Here is a 21,907-nt window from a genome sequence, read left to right on the forward strand (position 1 = left end):
TATCTTAACTAAAGCAGAATATGTTGCACATCCCATTTGTTGTGATGCTGTTTGAAGTTAGGTATTCTGGCCCCAGTTTGAAATGTGTTCTAAATCATGAACCAAAGTTAAAAATGGAAAAGAATGTCAAATAGCGAAGCGATTTATTTATACTGCAACTTCCTTATACTGTATGTTGCTACCCAGGGTTGCACCTAAGATTAAACAAAGTGTTACGGTATTTAGTACAAAATGGTGAAAATAAATGTGAACTAGCGCTAAAGTGTAAAACACAGTGTGATATTAAAAAAAAACTCCTAATAAAGGATGGCTGCCCGGTGATACTGCCAGTACTAACAGAATAACATAAAATAGAGAAAAACCTGGCGCCAAATTGTCAGTGGAATGTCCTGTACTCCTCAAGGGATCCGCACACTTGCTCGACAGACCATGCAAAGAAATAACCACAAACAAACAAAAATCATAGCGCAACACTGTAGGGTGAGCAGTAATGCACTAATATATACAGACAATTAAGAATCCTAGCGACAATTAAAACAACTATTTATTAAAAAGAAGAACTATGCCAAGACAAAGGACCGCAGGTCATCTGGGACACAAAAATTGGAGCCCTACTTACAGACAGCAAGGCTTAAACTCGCATGGTAGGAACAAGTCCTAGATAGAGATGGTCTCCCTGCCGGGTGATGTCTCTGCTCCAGTGGAGCGGAGACATCACCCGGCAGGGAGACCATCTCTATCTAGGACTTGTTCCTACCATGCGAGTTTAAGCCTTGCTGTCTGTAAGTAGGGCTCCAATTTTTGTGTCCCAGATGACCTGCGGTCCTTTGTCTTGGCATAGTTCTTCTTTTTAATAAATAGTTGTTTTAATTGTCGCTAGGATTCTTAATTGTCTGTATATATTAGTGCATTACTGCTCACCCTACAGTGTTGCGCTATGATTTTTGTTTGTTTGTGTTTATTTCTTTGCATGGTCTGTCGAGCAAGTGTGCGGATCCCTTGAGGAGTACAGGACATTCCACTGACAATTTGGCGCCAGGTTTTTCTCTATTTTTTGGTATTTAGTACAAGTTATCATTTACTCTATGGTTACACTATCTGTTTTGGAACGGTTAGACTGGATTTGGCATATTAGAAAAGTACTAAGTAGTAGAAAATTAGTAGCATAAATCTTTTAACTGTCCCCTCCCTTCTCGTGTGTTGGGTTTTACAGAACATTTGAGCTGTTTTCTAGAAATGAATCATACTTTGGTGACTTATGTCCTATATTAAGATGAATCATCATTTTTGTATACCTTTTGCAAGATACATTTGACCCTTTTCAACTTATACATTAAAATTACTTGTGCCCACCTCATATCTGTACCAATAAATCACAAGTCTCAAAATCAGGGGCAGGGAACAGGCAAATCGACAACTTCAATTCTGTATGATAACATGTCTAACTTTATAGATTTATCCACTTCACTGCTAAAAAAAAAAAAAAAAACAGGCTATTGAAATGTCACAAAAATGAAAACAAGTAGTGAGTGTGGGAATAATGATGATAAATCCAAGTAAATCCACCCTCGGAATATAAACACCCACGTCACGGTGTTACAAATTAACAGCTACATACTGTGCTCATATCTGCCATCTGCTGAATGTGACAGATTTGTACAATTTATTTTTTATTTCCTGGTCAATTAGACTGAAAGGACTATTTGCAGTAGGATCCGGCCCTGCATTGCTAACATTTACACAGCAACATTCCATGGCAATGGTTTACAGTGCATTATTCTGCACTGAGCAAATAACAATATGAGCAGTCGAGAAAGCGACCACAAAAGTATCCACCTTAGTAGAAATTACAATGCATCCACATTCATGTTTGTAATCAAGTATACTGTATATGTCATGCTATGAGAAAACGTGCCATTACTGTAGTTATCGATAGAGGACCCCATGAACAAACATGTTGATGACATTAGTAAAGGCAGGTTACCATACAAACTATAGAGATGTCAAGGAACAATTGTTAAAAAAAAGTACTCCTTGAGAAAGCGCCTAAGTGGCGTGAAACGCGTGGGAGATTCTTCTGATGTTTTTCATTTTCGTTAAACGAGTTAATAAAATATGTTTTTTTTTTTTCAATACCGGGTTTCTGTGCCACCTTTTAAACAGCGGTTGCTCCACAGCTGCATTCAATCTGAACCCCTTCAGTCTACACCTGCGACGCCCCAAAGGCAGACGCCTGATGGAGTTTCCCAAGAGCTGCTCCCCTCTGCACAGATCCAGCGTGCTAAGGGTTCATATCTGCATTTGCTTACTGCTGTGTTTTGTCAATCCCAACCTCTGGAATGTTAATGACCCAGGAGGACAAAGGATTTTGAACCCATAGCTGCATTCAACCAGAACCTCTTCAGTCTAAATCTGTGTCGCCTCAGAGGCGGACAGCCTTTAGCGCATGTTCTTGCCCTCAAGCTCCCTGTGGCAAAGGAGTAGGATCAGGCAGTTTAACTCGTCCCCTTTAAATGCACACAAAGTTTTTCTATTTTCTGCACTTTATTGGGAAAGGCATACAGGAAAATAAAAATTATTGGTGAAGTGGCACTTGTGAGGGGAAGGTAAAATATCAATGCCTTGTTCTGGGAGAGGCAGTGAAGGGATGTGTACTCACAGACTGCTGGATCCAAAGGAAGTATGCTAGTCTATACAAACAGAATATAGAATCAAGACTATACTATATAATAAACATAACAGGGGAGTAGAGGCAAACCATGTTACTGGGAGAAGAGGGGCGTTGCCAAGGCAACTTACATTGGGGAGTGCTGGCAGTCTGAGAGCAGAGAAAATACACAACCCTGTTCCAGCTGAAGGGCAGCTAAAGTGTGTGAGCCGTTTGCTGCTATTCACTGATGTTTAACGATGTTAAAGCTGCTCTATTTCAATCTGAAACTCACCAGCCTTTGTACCCCGTGTACCCAATTTTCCAACTCCAACTGTCCATGAAATGTCTGTGAATTGACTGTATAACCCTGTTCTTTTAATGTAATGTATTGTCATTGTTGTCATAACTCTGTGCCCAGTACATACTTGAAAGCGAGATGTAACACAATGTATTACTTCCTGGTAAAACATTTTATAAATACATAAATAAATATGCCCGTTTCTGTGTTCATGCTCTAATGTGAAGGGGAAGCTCCCACATGGGACGATCCTTGGGACGGAACTCACAGCTACACCAGAAATCCACAGCCCACAATTGCACATGGCAAACGGCAGCAAATCTGGGATGGCTAACATAACACCAGAGAGCCTAAGTTAATCATAGAAAGCAAATGTATAAATGTAATCTCCGCACAGGGCCTGAGTAGGTGTTTCTTATGAACTTTCAATTTAGTCCTGACATTTTACTATATATCCGAGTCGCAGAAGGACCGAACAAAAACTTTCCCATTGAGCACAAGACCATATTTTCAACTTGCAAATTATACAATTGTTGATGTCAACTTAAAGATGAAGTTAAAATTGTATTTTGTGCACCTGCATGTTAACCCTGTCAAGGACAAATTGATACCATGTTATAAAATGATTTGTAGGCCCCTTTAGCACTCCACTTTAATACTGTGGTAGCAAAGTATACTGTCTCACACTCCATTCTTCTCCTCACTTTTAAAGCTTTACACTCTTCTGCCCCTCCTTACATCTCAGCCCTAATTTCTCGCTATGCACCATCCCGACTCTTGCGTTCTGCTCAAGGATGTCTTCTTTCTACCCCCTTTGTATCTAAAGCCCTCTCCCGCCTTAAACCTTTTTCACTGACTGCCCCACACCTCTGGAATGCCCTTCCCCTCAGTACCCGACTAGCACCCTCTCTATCCACCTTTAAGACCCACCTTAAGACACACTTGCTTAAAGAAGCATATGAATAGCACTGTGAACATTCTGAACACATGATACATAAAGCTTGGCCCCCTGCAGACGCACTTACCAGAACTCCCTCCTCCTGTCTCTGTACGTTCTCCCTACCTACCAATTAGATTGTAAGCTCCTCGGGGCAGGGACTCCTCTTCCTTAATGTTATGTTTGTCTAAAGCACTTATTCCCATGATCTGTTATTTATATTATCTGTTATTTATTCGATTACCACATGTATTACTACTGTGAAGCGCTATGTACATTAATGGCGCTATATAAATAAAGACATACAATACAATAGTTGCTCTGTCAACTGTCTATGAGGACAGCTTGCTTGTGTGTGCTTTTGATTTAAGTTTAGTAGTGGGCTGGTGGTGAGGACTGAAGAAAATAAGAGGGAGAAAGGGGGGTGGTCCTCTGGAGTTTAACTTTGCACTCTGGGAACCCCCTAATTGCCAAGATATTTACTTTTTTCTAGTACTTGCAAGGAAAAAATAAGATGGCTGCAATATTCTGTCAGCTTTCTGTTGGCTGCCAAAGTGAGGCTGGCCCCAGTAGCCATACTGTTTATCACAGACAAGAATTTGTTTTGTAAGGGAATTTGAAAATGAAATCTCTCAGGAACAGGGTGGTCTCCTCAGCCCAGTGGGGACCCCCTTTTTCAAATAAAGTAAAAATATATATATTAATGTAATATATATATATTTCAATGTAATATATATATATATTTCAATGTTATATATATATATATATATATTTATTATGTGTGCGTGCCAAGCACGCGCATTTTAAGTGACAATTTGTCTTTTGTCAATGTTTTGTCACAGAAATTGTATTTGTAATGGTGATGTTTTTAATTAAAAATCAAAATACAATTTCAGTGCCAAAACGCAAAGAAGTTTGACTTAGAACACGTGTTTTAGCTATTTGCACTTCTATATTTATAGTAACTGTGAATTCATTGTGTGTGTCAGTGTGTGTGTGTGAGTCAGTGTGTGTGTGTGTGTGTGTGTGTATCACTGTGTGTGTCAGTGTTTGTCTTCCAAGTTTGGCGCTGGGGTGGAGGGTACGCTCAACATGTCCTGCAGGCTCTCCCAGCACTCCCCCCACCCCCATCCCCCTCCGAGGACACCGCGCTCAGCCCCCCCCCTCCCTCCCTCCCTTCGGCGGTGCTGCTGCGGGGACACAGTGCACGCGTGTGTGTGCGAGCGTCTGTATCGTCCTCTCCGGTGACTGGTGGGTGGGTGCTGGCAACACTGACCTCACTGATGGCCTCTTCTGCCAGCAGTGACACCACTTCCTGCCCTGTACTTCCGTCACCATCAAGGCAATTTACTGCCAGGGGAACTTTCATGTGGTAGGTTCCGATAACGAAGTTTCACTTCAACAAGCAGCACAGATTGTTCCTTTAGAGGCCCGACTCTTCAAAGAGGATTCGAATACGTAATGGCACGAAAAAAAAGTTCCCCAGTCAATTGCAACCACTGTGCTGAACCCAGGAAGATGTTACAGTATTTCAAAGGATATGTCCATAATAACCGCAAGTTTAGCCAGAGTTTATAATCTTAGTTTTACAGTGAACTAAGCTTTCAAAAGAAAACAGGGAATCTTTTAAGCACTTTGTGGTCCCAGATACATCATTCTGCTGAAAGAGTAGTGTCTACTACTGTGATGTGATTAAAGGGTACAGACCCGGGGATGCACCACATTTCTTTAGAACATTTTCAGGGCCTCAATAAGTAAAAGGAAGCAGCTCTGTGGTGGTCAGAATGAATTGCGAGTCAATAACTCTCCTCAATGTTTCTGTAGAGAGCGGCATGCTACCCTTAACCTAACATTATTGCTCATTATAATATACAATATGGCATATGGTCAATTGATCCAAATAATTTTCTTTGAGTATTGTAGCCAAATTGGGTTTTCTTGCTTCTGCTGCACAGACTCCATACAAATATAAGAAAAGCCACTCTCATAAACCAGTTCTACTAGATATTTCTGTAAGCTATTTATACTGTACCATAAAGTACGAGCACACGCAGTTGACTATGACTATGATTTCAATATAATTTTTGCCAGGTACTGTATACTACAATATAACTCCACCTGGCAAGAAAATACTACATGGTTTCATTAGGACACTATAAGCTGTGTCACTATCCAAGTCCCATTTAACAGGATTTGGACCTTCAGAAATAAATAAAACAGCTAGGAAAAAAAATAAAATAAGGTTGGTAATCTGCTCAAAGAGAGCATCACCTACAGCTCATTTTCAAAATACAGTAGGTCATATTAGGCGCACATGCACCTATAGAGAACACATACAGGATCAGAATTCAGTGTGTTCAGTTCATTTTATTTCCCTGCCCAGAAATTTAAAATCTTCACAAGGCGTTCTAAGCCTCACTTTCCATCCTAACCAGCTCAGTCCACTGTGAGAAACTTAATTACCATGTTTCTATTTTATGCAGTTCACACAGAAGGAAGCAGAAGACAAAAACGTTTTATTCACTCCTTGTATTTATTCGCCCAGATTTATCTCATTGTATATTCAGTGCCCATGCGGGTAGGATTGCCAGAACAAAATCTGGGGCACATTAATCCAGTCCTTCTTGCATTGTTTAAAGAGGATTAAATGCAGGACTATTTCAAGTACCCTAAAATCCAGCCGTCAACATTAAAAACAGAATCTTTATATCCAGGGCGGTGCAAGGGTAATAGGTGCCCTAGATTAACCTTCAGCGTGCCACCGTCTCCCAATGAACTTCCAAAAAAGTATACCGTGCTTTAAAAGTCTGCATTTATCATTGCAGATTTATTTTACATTGAAAAGGAGAATATGATGCTGATTACACATTCTCATTGTACAGGGGAGTGTGGAGAAGGAAGTGAAGTTATGTGCCTGGAAGGGATGGGGTGGAGTAGGTAGTAGGTGGTAGTATACCCAGGGGTACAGATGAGCATGGGGGACACAATAGAGGGCCACAATAGAGGTAGGGGGAAGCAGAGTGTGCTTACCTGTTGTCTTGGAGGAGGGAGGGGACCTGCTAGAGGCCTGCTGGAGGGGCCCCACACTGCAGAGGAGCCCACCAGCAGACCTATCAAAGGGTATCCCACAGAGGTACCGGTCAGTTCCACCAGCCTTCAGCTTTCCCCTCCCCCTTGTCAGCGGCCCTACTGCTGCATGGAATCGCAAGATTTTTGCCACCCCAAAATTTTCCAGCTCTAGGCAGCCACCTAATTTGACTAGTGGTTAAGCAGGCCCTGGGTATGTCCAATCCTATTGTAAGTCCTTATGGTTGATGTGGTATTCTTATTGCTTTCCTTTTTCTCATTTCCCAGTCTCACACTTTCTTCACTCAGCCGGTTTGTTTTTGGTTTGTACATCACCTTCAATGTTATACTTATGAGTTTCTTGAAAAGTAATGAGGAACAACCTGCTCAGAATGTCAGATAACATCGTACTACCACACCCGTCTCATTAAAGAAACCGGATGAGTTTAAAGGGACAGTCCCATAGAGCAGTAAAAAAAGAATGATGAAAGATGATATAAACAGTCAAAATGTTACGGGCAAATTGGATGTGGGTGACACCATTGAGAGATGGTGCCAACAGCATCCTCCGCTCCAAGGATCACATGGATATACAAAGGCACAGCCTACTTAACATCCCCGTCCACACCACCTGTACGTTGCAACAAGGTATGTGCAGGGACTGTCTGCTGGACCACGACCACCGTGACTGACTGGATTACCACGGCTATAAAGAATTTAAAAAAATCGACCCAAATGAGACGCTTTGGAATATATTACTGTATTGATTAACTCTGGACTTTTATGAGCTCTGCCCGTTTACATTTGCCCCTGATCAAATCCTTAATTATTTTGCACATACCTTCTACTGCAACAGAATAGACCCTGGCATTTGGAACTATCTGGCTAACAAGTAACTCACATTTCTCTACAATGTTTCTTTCATATGATCAATGCTACTCTGCAGTACTTCACGCACCGGCAGCCTTTGTTGATTTTTGTACAACGTATTCTGACACAAGGTTCACACTGTAATGTTTGAGACATGGCTCTACAGACAAAAATGTTTTTGGTTGAGGGGTTTTGTTGTAGCGCTTGGGCCCCTAGGGCCTCCACTAGGTGTCTCTGCTCTTCTCCCAACGATGATGACATCACCAAGTGTTCACTTATTTTTAGCTCTGTTTCTGAGCCACTGGGTTGAGGTGAGGGTAGATCTGTGTTCATTCTCTATCTGTGTAATTGCTCTTTAAAAGAGATCCAGTGGGAGTAGACACGTTGAGTAATAAATATCCCCATTTTGCATATTGGAGTGCCTGTCCTCTTCTACAATTGTGTATTCTACTGTACATGGATGGTATGCACCCTACAGAACATTGAAACTTCAATACACGAAGGGTTGGGCTCCGATTTTTGGATTGTTTATGTATTTATCATTTCCCGTCCTTATGGGCTTATGATTATACAGGTGCACCCGCTTTCTCTATCTCCCTTGTGGTTTTGGGGGTATCTACTGTAACATGGTTAGTATTATCTGCCTGTCTCTTCCCGTCACGTAAAGCCTTAACAGTCTAAGGGTGTGACAGGCCAGTTTGTGGGCTTTTGACCCCCCTCCTGTTCCCTTTTGAGTGACGAAAGGTGGTGATGACTCATGGCCTGGTAAAAGCTTATCTGGTTTAGGTACAGACCTTGAGCCCGGCCCTTCTGGTTCCTGTGAAGGGAAGAGCCAAAAGTTAGTCTGTTCCCCTCCTCCTTAGAAGGTGGATGTGGGTTCCCTCTCTCCCTGCTGGGAGGGAGAGGCCAGCCAGGCAAAACGCTTGTGTACAACTAAATCCAAAAAGAACTATAATTGTGTCCCTTGAAAAAAATAATTGATAGATTGTACATTCTACCGCTAAGCAGAACAATTTATTTTCTCCTTTTCTAGTCCAATACAATTTAATACTAATCATCAGTATACAGCTTTATCACTGTGGTTCCTTTAATTTCAAATCACAATTTAGAGGTAGACTGCTTCTCAAATCTTTGTTATATTTAGGCAGAAGCGGTCATGGTAATAATTAAAATAATTCAAAATGCACAGCAATACAAGCACTACTATAACTAGTTATTGGAACAAAAAAGTCTGAATAATACAAAACCTAACAGTGTAATATAAAAATAATGCCTTATTATTATCCTCTGCAGCACATAGTAGAACAATGCATTCACAATAGATACCTGCCCAAAGAGCTTACACTCCAATTTTACAATATTGGCCACAGTGAGATATCTACTTGCCCAAGATCATAAGATGAGAACACACGGTGTTAAAGCACTGATCAGCTATTGCTCACAACACACATCTAAAAATGTGTTGAAGTTTCATAGCTACCATACCACATTTTGAGCCCTGTAATTTACAGTACTGTTGTGACCTTTTAAGTGATACTAACAATCTTAAAAATCAGGGTGGCGGACAAGTACAGTAAGCCTCAGGCAAAGGTGTAGCATAAGTTTATTGGCTGGTTGTGCATATGCAGTTAAACTCCAGCCTCAGCCACTTACTCACTATGGATTACATTCATCAAGCTGCAATGCAGGGTATTCATCAATGGCAGTTATTGCCAGATCTGGGTGTACAACCCTGCATCGTGGCTTAATAAATCCTGGCCTTTGTTTAAATTTGGACAAATAATTATATCTTCCTGTACTTCAATTTGACACAACGAATAAACAAAACACCAGCACTCCTAAATGGACAAAACACCAGCACTCCTAAATGGACAAAACACCAGCACTCCTAAATGGACAAAACACCAGCACTCCTAAATGGACAAAACACCAGCACTCCTAAATGAACTTCAATTTCCCTCATCTTGGCAACAGGTAGCGAAGGCACAGATTTAGCAATGTACAGTAAACTGGGTTTGTGATCTTGGTCAAATGACACTAGAAAGTCACAAGGTGTAGTGAAATCAGTGTTTAGTGGCATGGTTTGATCATTTGACAGTTCAAAGGTTTGTATTTTGTAAATCCAGTAACAAGTGCATGGTTTCTAAAACTCATTAACTTGTTAACATTCTAGGAGCTATTAATTGAACTGCAATAGTTCCAAATCAGGCACTACCACACGGAAACGTTCATTCAAGTCACTGGGAGTTTTCATGTGGCAGGGACTCATCAGTACTATCACACTTCAATGAATAATCCCCTATATGTAGAACAGAAAATCATTTTATTGGTTGCACAGTATATCATTACAATACAAAACACACTTGTACTATGATCACAATTAATTCCGTAAATATACACAATTAACACATTTAGCCAATTCATCCATGTGTATAAACAGTAACTAAGTAAAATCATTCAATTATTTGCAGATACAAATTATTGACTGTTTCTGGAAATATGTTAACGTTTGCTGTGTAGTGAAATTTCCCCTTCTAAATGCTTCTAGATGTTCAAACATCTGCATAAACTGTGTAAACCACCCTCAATGGGGTTACCAGGTTGCTGTGAGGAGTTAATAGTGTGAGTGTGAGTACAGGGCCCCACCCTGTGTTACCATGGGGATACTGATATCAGAAGGGATATAAAAGATAGGGGGAAGGTCTAGAAGTCAGGTTCCCAGAGGACAAGAGAAGAGGAGCCTCGGGGAGAGTAGATGGGTTGCTCATAAAGTAATAGCACAGACCAGGCCCCTGCTTTATTATGTTGTAGATAAGGACAGTGCCCCTCTAAGTTAGGATCCCAGAAGAAGGATAATAGAGTCCAATATATCTACAAGTTAGGAAAATGGCATGCCACAGAGGGCCTCAGGAAAGAGGGCTCCCAGGTGTTGGTGGATCGGCTCTAACCACAGATCCGCATTAATACTGTAATCCTCTCAGTCTGTATGGAAATGGCAGTTTCCAAAGAGGCCCAAGGTATTGAAGTCATATCCAAAGAACCCACCAGGATTCCCATATGGATCTAGTGTACCCGGGGACAAATAGATAATAATCCCAAAGCAACAAAGGTGGGCTGGGTCCCACAAAAGTAGAGCAACTAAGTCAACGCACCTCCATTTGTGTGTTGAGTGTGCACTAATTGAAGCATAGTATTTATCTACATATGTTATAAAACCAGTACGTTATGTGCGCGAGAGTGGTCCTGTGCCTGGGTACACGCATAAAAGACTGTTGTACTACAAAAAGTTCCATCCTTACTACCTCATCGCCCAGCCACATTAATCTGGCACCCTTAGTCGAGGTAAGCCATACTGAGTAGCCAGACACAGTACACCGATGTAATCTCCCACGATCCCAAGAAGCCAGGCAGGGAGGGTTACAAGTGTAATGTTTTTTTTAACACCATTTAGGAAATGCGTCTTGAATATAAATTTAACGGGGATTTACTAAACGGATAACTTTCATATAAGATTTGAAACAGATCAGTCTTCTTGCCAATACAAACAAACATAATTTGCAGGCACATCACATTAAAGTAGATATAATCAGCTTAATGTCTGCATTTAGTAAACTCAGCAGAAAGAAAATAACATCGCAAGTATGATGAAGTGTATTACATGTATTACATGTATTACAATATGGCACACTAGCTCCCCCCAATATCTCCATGTGCCTTAGGCACCAAAGCAGCATCACACTGTAAGCAATTTGAGACAGGGATTCAATACTGTAATACATTCCACTGCCTAAGTGCAATGCACTCAGTGTTATCACTGCGCACACAACTGTTATATTACATTACTAATTTCATCATGCATACAAAATGCCATCATCTCTTGCATATGCACGCATATGGTAATATCCAATTTTGGTGGCCTTTATGTGGAGATATCGGTACTTCTAAACACTATACTGTATGTTTAATATATTACAAGTAATGAGAGCAGTAACTCTAGGGGCCTTTTTTTAATCATTTCTGTGGAATTATAGGTTTGTTCTACATTGCTTCATTTGCACCTATGTGCGGTTACAAATCTCTCTAAACTTACATAGGTAGAGTGGGAGGTCATTCTTTGATATTTAGGCTTCTACCTGTAAAGGAAGCTCCAAGCAAGAACAGAAAGGACCAATGTCTCTTGGCAACTGACGAATATGTGGCTGAGTGCTATGCATTTGTATGTGTAGCAAAGCTGGTGTAATACTGGTGTCAAGCATATCAAAGACAAATCAAAGACAAATTCAAACAGCGTTTTATTTCAGGAATAAATCTAGTGCTCTTTCAGCAGCAGTACTAGAAAACGTTGACATAACCTCTAGACTTCCCACGCTTTGTCTATTTATACTTGCTACAGTATTATGTATAAGGGTGTAAGTTATAACATTATACAACACTGTAGCATACTTTGCACATGAATGAAAAATGCATTTACCTGTTGCCCATAAAAAACTTACTCTATAGTGAAAGTTAAATAACATTGGGTACCCCGAGGGTAAGGGTGAGAACCAATAAACCAACACCATATTTCCTGGATAAAAAGCCAATTTTCAATTAATAAGCCGTAAACTGAGAATGTGTTTCTTGAGTTCCCCCTAAACCCCGGTTTGGTGGGAACACCTCTTGGACAGCTATGGGACCTAGTTAACAATGCGAGAACTCCATTTCTCACAGTAGAAACCAGGTTACTATGCCTTACACACCTCCGTAGTTACAACTCTTTGTATCACATATGATGTGGTGAAAGACCAACACGTTTATGATTGCTGTATCTCGGAGAAGGAGGAAATCATTTCACATATGTTTTATTCCTTGCATATTTGGTACTAGTATTTCAACTGTTTTGCTTTCTTGAATGTAACCCCATTAGATGCCACAAGACAATGAGATGCAATGAGACCTGCGAATGGGAGGAGTGAACACAGAGCTCTACAAGCCCACACCACTGTATTCACTTCCCTGCTGTGAGCAATAAAAAGGGGGTTAGATCAGCTTTCAGTGGTGCAGACGCACAACAATGGAGGCTCAGGTGTTGGGTTGCTAACGCTCATCATCACCCGCTCAGATCTGACTATATTATGACACAGAAATAATACTAACCCACACCCAAATAGATAATCCATTAGAAGTGTAGTATCCAGAACAACAAGACTAGTTATTCCAACCGCCAAGCAAAAATCACATGTATAAAACAGAGATGAGACAAAACTGCAAGGCAAAGGCTCTATATTTGTCCCTGGAATGTTTCCCACCCCCAATAAAACTGAACATTAGTCCTAGAAGTTACAGCTTACCCTCTAGCACAGAGCTTGTAAAAGCCTGCACATACAAGTTAGAGACAAATAAGCCAATTAAAAGGCAAACACACTGTGCAAATAGTATTTAGACACACCTGTACTTTTCTTCAGTAGCAGCCACAGTTCTGAAATATCCTTGCAGAGCAAGGACATGAGGCTCGGAGTCATATTCTTCCAAACAGATTTCCTATATGGCCGTTCTGTAGAAAGTGACCTATTTCTCTGCGAGTCAGTCTGCAAAGTACAAAGAGAGCACCAAACTCTGCCTTTCAGTAGAAGCCAGGCAGCTAGGGATACAATACCTTTCTTCAAATTACAGGCAAAGCTTGTGTGCTTTTCAGCTTGGCTGGGGTAACACCCCGACAAGGTATAGCATTTCTTCACCTACTCAAATCTAATCATTTTTAAGGTGCTGTCACCACTCAACAGGAATCATTACTCAACTTCTGGGATACACTTGTTGTTACACCTCTAAAAGGTGCTAAAAAATGAAATAACCTTACAGTTCCATGAAAAACTCCTCTGTGTGGTCTGTCCAGAGCCTCCCTAGAGGTGCCCTTCATTTAACAACTATCGACCTCACAAGTAAAATCATTCCTCTCCCCTAAGGAAGTATACTGAAAAACAGACTGCTACCTGCCCCCATAAACTTCACCATTAAATGCTTTCATACAGTTTTCTGTTCAATAAAGATGAATGTTCAAGTTGAGCAGCAGGCACAATGGACAAACTCTGAAACATTCCGATCGGATTTATGAATTATTTGCCAGGGCTGTTTAATAAATGCTATTAATACTAGAAGGGCTTGCAGATCATTGCCTAACCCCTTCACTGCCAGTACATTATTTCATCGCTTAACCATCTCAACTATGTAGGGAATTTCTCATCACATTTGCCAACAGGGGAGCCTGCAATGGCACTGGCAGTGAAGGGGTATTACAAGCCTGCAGAGAATTGTCGCCATCAGTGTGGACACTCTTTAGCTTGCATAACCAATCCATTATGGAATAGCCAAAGACCATTGCATACAGTCTTTATTATTGTAAATAATGCTGTCCCGCTTATAATTACAGATGCAGATTACTTCTGAAAGACCAGACCTGAAACAAAAACAGTTTAACCTTGTTTATCATTGCTAGAGAGGCTTGAACACACATTGTCTGTCTGGGTAGGGGTTGCCCAACCTTAACATCATGGATGTGTATTTGTGTGACTGGAGTGCAATATATGTTCATTTTCTCCCAGTCAGCATGTTTAGCTATACCCTGCATGACCAGGTAGGTTGAGCTGCCGCGCAGTAGTGGCAATTAATCTACAGTGCGTGCTGGCAGCTGTGGGGTTCTCATGTAAAACCGAGCAGCTTGCTGTCAGGGAGCCAGCGAGGTCTCACCGTTGCACAGGAAAAGGAAAGGGGGGGGGGGGGAGGTGGAAGAGCAGAGGACTGGAAAGTGTGTTCATGCAGAGGATGACATCACTTTGGGTAAAACAATGCCAGGTGAGGAAAAGCGCTTTCCATGTAGGTAGGCAGCCAACAGGCTAGATTAACATCTTCAGTGCTGAGGGAGCCTTAAACATACCGCACTGGAAGAGTTCTGAGCAGACAATTTGTTGCCCAAAAACTCACCCACCGCAAGAATCTCCCACAAAGGCGATTTTATTTAATTTTATGTTTTTTTTTTTTAGTCTTACCTGAACGGAGGAGGGACTAATGAGTAGGGGGGCACCAGTCTCGCTGCTGGGAGCTGCCTACAGTATTTCAGGAGATATTCAACATCAATGTCCTGGAGAAATGAATGAGAGGAACGCCATGCAGCACAGTGACATTCCCCTTATTCACCGTCTTGCGTGTAACAACATTGCCAGCTGCCATTTTCATTTCCCAAGCGTGTTCTGAAATCAGTGGGAAATATCTGCTGGACCCAGAGCTGCTAGGGGGAAATATAACAGTGGTTCCAGTTGAGAAATGTACAAAAATAAAGTACTGATCTAAATCGTTGCTGTATCTGGTGAATGTCATGAGGGCCAGCACACTAGAGGTCTGTTTGGTGTTCAATGAACATCACATGATTGTTTTGGATGCACTAGAGCTGTTGGAGCACTTGAAAATACAGTATACATGTTTCTGGAAGCATCCTGAGATTTGTAACCCTTCTATGTTATTGAGAGATGGGAACCATAAAAACTGGATTGGATCAACTTGACCATCTATCCGAGTCCAATTGGCAAACCTACTTACAAGAGACAAAAGCATATTAATCAAGGGTATTCTCTCTTGATTTTATTAAACCTTATTTATATATGCTGCATGAACTATGTTGGAAAAAAAAAAGTAATGTAAGTTACATGTTGTACGATATTTAATAGAACGCTAGCATATATTCAAATGTATCGTTTAAATTAGGGATTCCAATATGCATACAGGCTGCCAGCCTGATGAACAAAGATTAAACCCTCTGACTGCCTGGGTAGCTTGATGCCAGAGTCCTTTGGAAGTAAAGAGAGCATCACATTAGTAACAGAAAAAAACAAGGTTGCCATAAAAATATATAAATATTCAATCAAAACCATAAACGCTGCTTTTCTACCAGGCCAAGACCCCCAAAATATGATTGGTGAACATATCAATCACAGCTGCCATCGCCTGATGCTTTTTAACCACTCGTGAGACTGACATACACATGATCACTAACACAGCCACCTGCAGATAACACAGATAACACAGGATACTCGATACACACCGTCACGTTGGTAGACACAGATAAATTGTGTAACCCCCCGTATGGGATTACAATTATTGTTTGTTTATAAGAGGTTCGCTTTGGTTGTTATTGCACTAAGCAATAACCTTTAAGTAAATGTTGCAGTTTGTGCAACTGCCAGTTTGACTCCGCCCACATCCCAGAAGGTACCCACTGTCATCCAGAGTGGGCGGAGGTTAGAGTCCAGTGCACCTCCCATATAACTATGGTGACAGATGAGGTCTCCATGGCCTATACATATTGGGGGTGGGGGCCTAAGGTTTTAGACCCCAGGAGGATCCCACATACCAATAGGGTTGAAGTAGGAGGGGGGGGGTCTCACTATGTTTAATGTTCAGTGTGTGACGTGAATTGTACGGAGTCCTCTTTATTATTTTCAGTAGATCAGGGACATACCCTTTAGTGGTAGGCCCACTGATATGAAGTATTCTATAAAGAGGACTAAAGCCATGCAGACCTTCCTGGATCAACTGTGTAGGATCCAGGGCAGTATTTATTTGAAAACCTGTCTGTCTGTTTGAAGAAATAGAATAAAAAATAAATTAAATAATGCATAGTTGTAATTTAACTAAAAGTCTCTAGCGCCCTTTATCAGCTTCAACATCTACCTCAAAGCTTACACACATCCAGCCTGCTGGACACAAGCCCCTGAGATCACGGTAAAGAGAGTTCAGTGCACAACACCTGCACTTCTACATTCAGCTGCGCAACCACTCCCTTTTAAGCCGAGGGGTTACATTCGATACATACAAGTACAGTAATACATGCTGCATTCTGATACATACACTTTCTGCACCCACACAGACCACCAATACAAATAATAGAGAAATACAGCACACTGATATACAATCACAAGGATGTTCAGTATACAGGCTGTATGCAGACACACATTGTACAACACATTTCAGGGTGCATTGGAGGAAAGTGAGGCAATATGCAGCAACTCCTTACCTCTGCAGGAAGGACAAAGGTACACACAGTGCTCAGAATTGGAAGAGAGCTGTAGGGAGCGCTATTTGGCTCTTTCTTCAAGCCTTATGCTGAGATCCAAGGAACAGAATGGTGCCACCTACACATCTCATGCACTTCAGATGTAACAGAAAATGTAAGCCTGTGCTTTTACATGTGTCAATTATTTAAAGGGAGTGACCCGCACAGTAGCAGAACATTCTTTCAATAACTTACCATTGTGATCAGCTTCCTTAAACAATTCACAAATCCTTAAAAATTAAGCATTGCCTAAATTTGTTTCCTACATGAAATTAATGCATTTATATCATCTTTTGGTTCTATGAAATTTGGTCTCATCAGATACTTACCCATCAATAGGAATTGCCAGTTTGTTAGACACTTAGGCCTTAATTATAGTAGGTCCGGCTGTGCGCGCCCGCCCTCGTGACGTCACGCACGTGCGAAACCTGCACTGCAGGCATCGAGAGGCGTGCCATGACGTCACGTGAGCGGTTCGCCCTCGTTGGCTGAACTCGTTACGTGATGCAGCCGTCGCGCGGCACTATCAATTTCAGATGCCTGCTCAAAATGTTGCTCAAGTTTAGTTTTCCCATTGCAAAATAAGTTTGGTAAAACATAAGGCTTTTGGTCACTTTTTGATTAATGTATTGGTCAAAATGGAAAGCTCAAGAGATTACTACACTGGATGCATATCAACAAAATGACAGTAGACTAGAGATACAGTAGGAGGGTCTCCTGAAATGCCATGTATTACCCTGCATGCACTCTGGTGCTATTGCTCCACTAGAATAAGTACTTTGTAGTTCAGTCACTGCCAGATTTGCAGAACTCGCCTCACTTCGGGAGAAAATGAAGAGCTTCTAACTAGTGACAATTTGCACAGCAAACACAATCTGAGTGCTAATAAACTGTTTTCTCTCTCTCCAGCATCAGTCTGCTTATCAATATAACACATGTATTGCATTTTAAAAGAAAAAAAACACAAGTAGGTTTAACATATTGTAAAAGATGCGTGGTTAGAACATGCAGACAGCGATTTCATTGCCTATATTTTATATGCGACCTGAGGCTTTAATAACGTAACCTGCCCAAAGACAAATGATGTTGCATTCAAATGACCTGTTATATAATCCAGTGACATACAGAATATGTTCTACATGCAGATTATATAGTTTACTATTCAATATCCCTCTACAAAATATCCAGAGGGAACAGGATCAACCCAAAAATAAAAGAAACAATATAGTGCACACTATTGTAACAGGTTGGTAGGTAAATGGGATCTTGGCTCTTACAGATTTTCTAGTTACAATGTGTAAGTGTAAATAAAGCCAAACTGGGGCTGTAGTTTTTTCTTTTGAAGTGTGTAGATTCCCCTCAGGGTAAAGGAGTAGAGACAAGCATAGAGTAGATCAAAAATTATAACATGTTTATAGTAGCATGTACTCGGGGTGCTCACGTTGTTTACATGCAATAGCATATACACAGCCCCCCTCTCCCCCCCCCCCACACACACACACTGCCAGCATAGAATATATACTTCTTGCATAAAACCAGGCCTGGTTTTAGCAAGGGGCTACACATGCAATAATAGCATATAATATAGATGAGGCACCAGAACAAAGATCTGTGGACCAAAATCTTGGGTGTAGTAACCCTTGCAGCTTGGCTCCACTTATTGTTCTTTTGGAGGCCTTTACCGGCATCCAACGACACTTCCGGTCTGGCCCGCGTCACTTCCGGTGAGGCTCGCTGGCATCCATTCCGGTCCTGCGCTATGGCAAAACTGCTGGCATGCCACGATCCGTCCTCTGTCCCTCAACATATCCTCTTGGACTGTCACAAGTGTTTCAGCTTGGTTCTGCTTCCTCAGGAGGATGAACCTTCCCCCATTCTGATTGTTATACAATCTCCTTTAGGCTGGGTTCATAGAGGGGGAAGCCGCGCTGAGCCGTGCGGACGCTCTGCGATGAACCCCGTCATCCTCAATGAGGATGTCTTGAGAGGGGGCTCCCGCAAGCGTCCGCAGACGTGCTGAGGCAGAGGGATTTTCAGCCGACAGCGGAAACTGTTTCTCAGTGCACTGTCGGCTGAAAACACCCAACCGGCGCGAAGCAGCGTCATGACGTCGACAAGTTGATGTCGGCGCTTCGCAGGCTATTGGCCTGGCTACGTCACTGCCCCGCCTCCCAAAGCCTCCTGATCGCGCACGCTGGCTCGCCTGCCAGTCCATGGAATCGCTTCTGACCGAGCAGGCGAGCGTCAGCGCGGCTGGACCCCTCTATGGACTCGGCCGTAGTCTGGCAGAGCCTATCCTGAGAAAGAGAATATCTACCCTCCAAGCTCCCTGCCCTGACGAGGCCCAGACTCCTGGATACCTGCAGGTGAGCACCACGAACACCATATCCCCCTTAGGTGAGGGGGGTGTTTCACATGTAAACAACATGAGCACCCCGAGTACATGCAACTATAAACAGGTTATAATTTTTGATCTACACTATGCTTGTCTCTACTCCTTTACCCTGAGGGGAATCTACACACATCTTAAGAAAGAAAACTACAATCACAGTTTGGCTTTATTTGCACTTACACATTGTAAGTACAACATCTGTAACAGCCAAGATACAATTTTACTTACCAAACTGTCACCATAGTGTGCACTATTTTGTTTTTTTTATTTTTGGGTTGATCTTGCTCCCTCTAGATTTTTGTGGAGGGATGTACGTGGCGGAGGACAATTTGGAAACGGGTCCTCACCGGAGGTTTTGAGCACTTTCACCCAAATCCTATACACGTTTATAATCATTCACTAGTCTAGTATAGTGTAATTATCACTTCACAATTTTATGTAGATTTTGGGGAGGCGTCGTTCAATACCACTGTTGGTGTTATCTACTATTCAATATGCCATTAAGCTGCTTCCCATCTCTGCAGAAGGGATCAGCTTCCTTTAATTGAATGGGATTCAAATCTTCTCCAGCGTGAGGAAACAGCTTCACAGCATATAGAGTAAAGGTCTATTTTAAGAAGCAACTTCTTAGAATTACTCGAGGGCAGCCAGTAGCCCAACTCCTGGGTAACTTCACAGCCTGTAACAGCTGGTTGTGGTATTGTAGAAATTCCTACAGCTCTACACAATGTGTACCTCACTTAAACTTGGAAGATATGTTGCTTTAGGCTGGAGATTTTATTTTTAACCCTGCAGCTAATGTCAACAATAACATGATGCCATCAATTAACCAATTGGAATATGTCAATCAATGGTTCTTTTGCTCATGCAATGGATTCCAGATGTTTGCTCTCATCTGTCTAGCATCTCAGTGTCAGGGACAGTGCAAATCACTAGGTGACTTAGGCCGAGCTCACTCTGCCTACCTCACGACACGGCGTGCGCGTGTCCGCGTTTGCGCGCCTCTGTATGCTGGGCGATGTGTGCTCATCCCCAGCAGACTGAAGGACGTGACTTGGAGGCAGGACTTCCATATCCTCCATCATGAAAAAAAGAAACAAAGTGTGTGTGTAATTTCATTGGCTGGCGAAGTACATGCGACGCTGCTGCAGCAGCAGCATGAAATTACAACTTGAGTTGTCTCCCTCAAGTGCAGCAGCATCAGCGCTGTACTTCGCCGCCAGGAGTCATTTGTAGTTTGGAAACTCCCATACACAAACATCAAAGAGTGCCGAACGTGCGCGCACACATCACGTAGCAGGCACAGTGAGCGGGGCCTCAGGCAGTCGCTTAGGGAAGCACATTTTGGCAGGCAGCAGGAGTGGGAGGTGGAAGACGAGTGGTGGGCATGGAGCAGGTCGGCGGTAGAGACTGGTGGTAGTGTGAGAGGGCGATGGAGCACTTTGGTAGCGGAATAGGGTGGCAGGAGGAGGAGGACTGCCGGGAGGAATGAGCCCCAGCTATCCAACCCAGTAGTCTTAACTAACTTAGGCTGCGCTTATAGTGCAGTCTACTATAAGCGCACGCGCCGGCGGCAATACATTTGTTTTGCCGTGACATAGCGTCGCCGGCACTATAAGAGCAGCCTTATGGTGTGTGCCGCTGGTACAGCGCACGTCCTCTCAGTCATACTCCTTCTCTGCTGCCCTGCTCCGCCGTGGTGGGTCTCCGTCTTCTCCCGCCACCGCCTGCCTCTCCCGCCCCTGCCGCCACCCTGCTCCGTGACCACCATCTGTCTCTACCACCACTCTGTCGGCCTGTGTCCTTCGCAGACTGGTAGGCAATCATTGCGTGAGAGAAGGAAGGGGGGGGGGGGTGGTGAGAGGAGGAAGGTTGCGAGAAGGTAGGGAATGGGGGGGTGGCCTTGCCCAGAATATAACGAGTGCATGTATTAAAAAACAAAACAATGAATGAAAACTTAACACACAAAAAGTGACAAATCTAACTATGATGCTTAAGAAACTGTTGTCTTTTCCAACACTCCAAATCTTTGTCTAATATGTGATTTAAAAATGGCATTCATTACAGACAACAGGAGACAATAACATGCTCTGCATAGCCAGAAATGTAGGAGATTATTTGTTGCTGTTATAGTCGAGCTACTTGTGTTTATTTTTTCCTATGCTACTTATGACATTATGTAGTTAAGTTGCTGAATGAGGCAAAATAGAGAACTGTATGCACTGAAGTTGTTTTGGGCGAGTGTGTTTTGTCCACTTGTATTGAAAAATACAGTGTAAGAACACTTTAGAAAAACTACAATATTTTACACCCACCATAGCTTTGCTGCTCTTTAGCTGCCAGGATAGAATTCCTTTAGAATCATTGTAAAGATTAAGAATTGCAGCAACTCACTCATACATCCATCTAGTACAAGTTGCAAGTAAAACAACAGATGGAGCAGATACAAAAAGGCAATAGAAATTAAACAAAGATGTGCAATGAAAAATCTGAACAGGAGCATCAGGAAGGATACAAGAAAAACACGCTGCTCAGGCTTTATTCGTGCTATGAAATAAGTATACTATTTCTATATCTTATATGGAAATGTATGTACATTTTGGAAGCATTCC

The 21,907-nt window shown here is 42.2% G+C and overlaps 1 protein-coding gene across 16 annotated transcripts in view; it reads right to left on the reverse strand.

Moving 5' to 3' along the window:
• MCF2L (MCF.2 cell line derived transforming sequence like) overlaps positions 1-21,907 on the reverse strand; it is a 268,085-nt gene that overhangs the window by 125,971 nt on the left and 120,207 nt on the right. The window contains exon 1 of one of the 16 annotated variants that reach the window (XM_075590672.1): positions 13,250-13,489. The exons of 14 other annotated variants lie outside the window; for them this stretch is intronic. In XM_075590672.1, the coding sequence (XP_075446787.1) occupies positions 13,250-13,322 (73 nt within the window). In that variant the 5' untranslated portion in view covers positions 13,323-13,489. Of the gene's footprint in view, positions 1-6,915; positions 7,343-13,249; positions 13,490-21,907 lie in introns of those variants that run through there. One more of the 16 variants, XM_075590667.1, reaches the window with a different exon arrangement.

The sequence above is a fragment of the Ascaphus truei genome, chromosome 3 (genome assembly GCF_040206685.1).
Source record: "Ascaphus truei isolate aAscTru1 chromosome 3, aAscTru1.hap1, whole genome shotgun sequence".
NCBI lineage: Eukaryota > Metazoa > Chordata > Amphibia > Anura > Ascaphidae > Ascaphus > Ascaphus truei.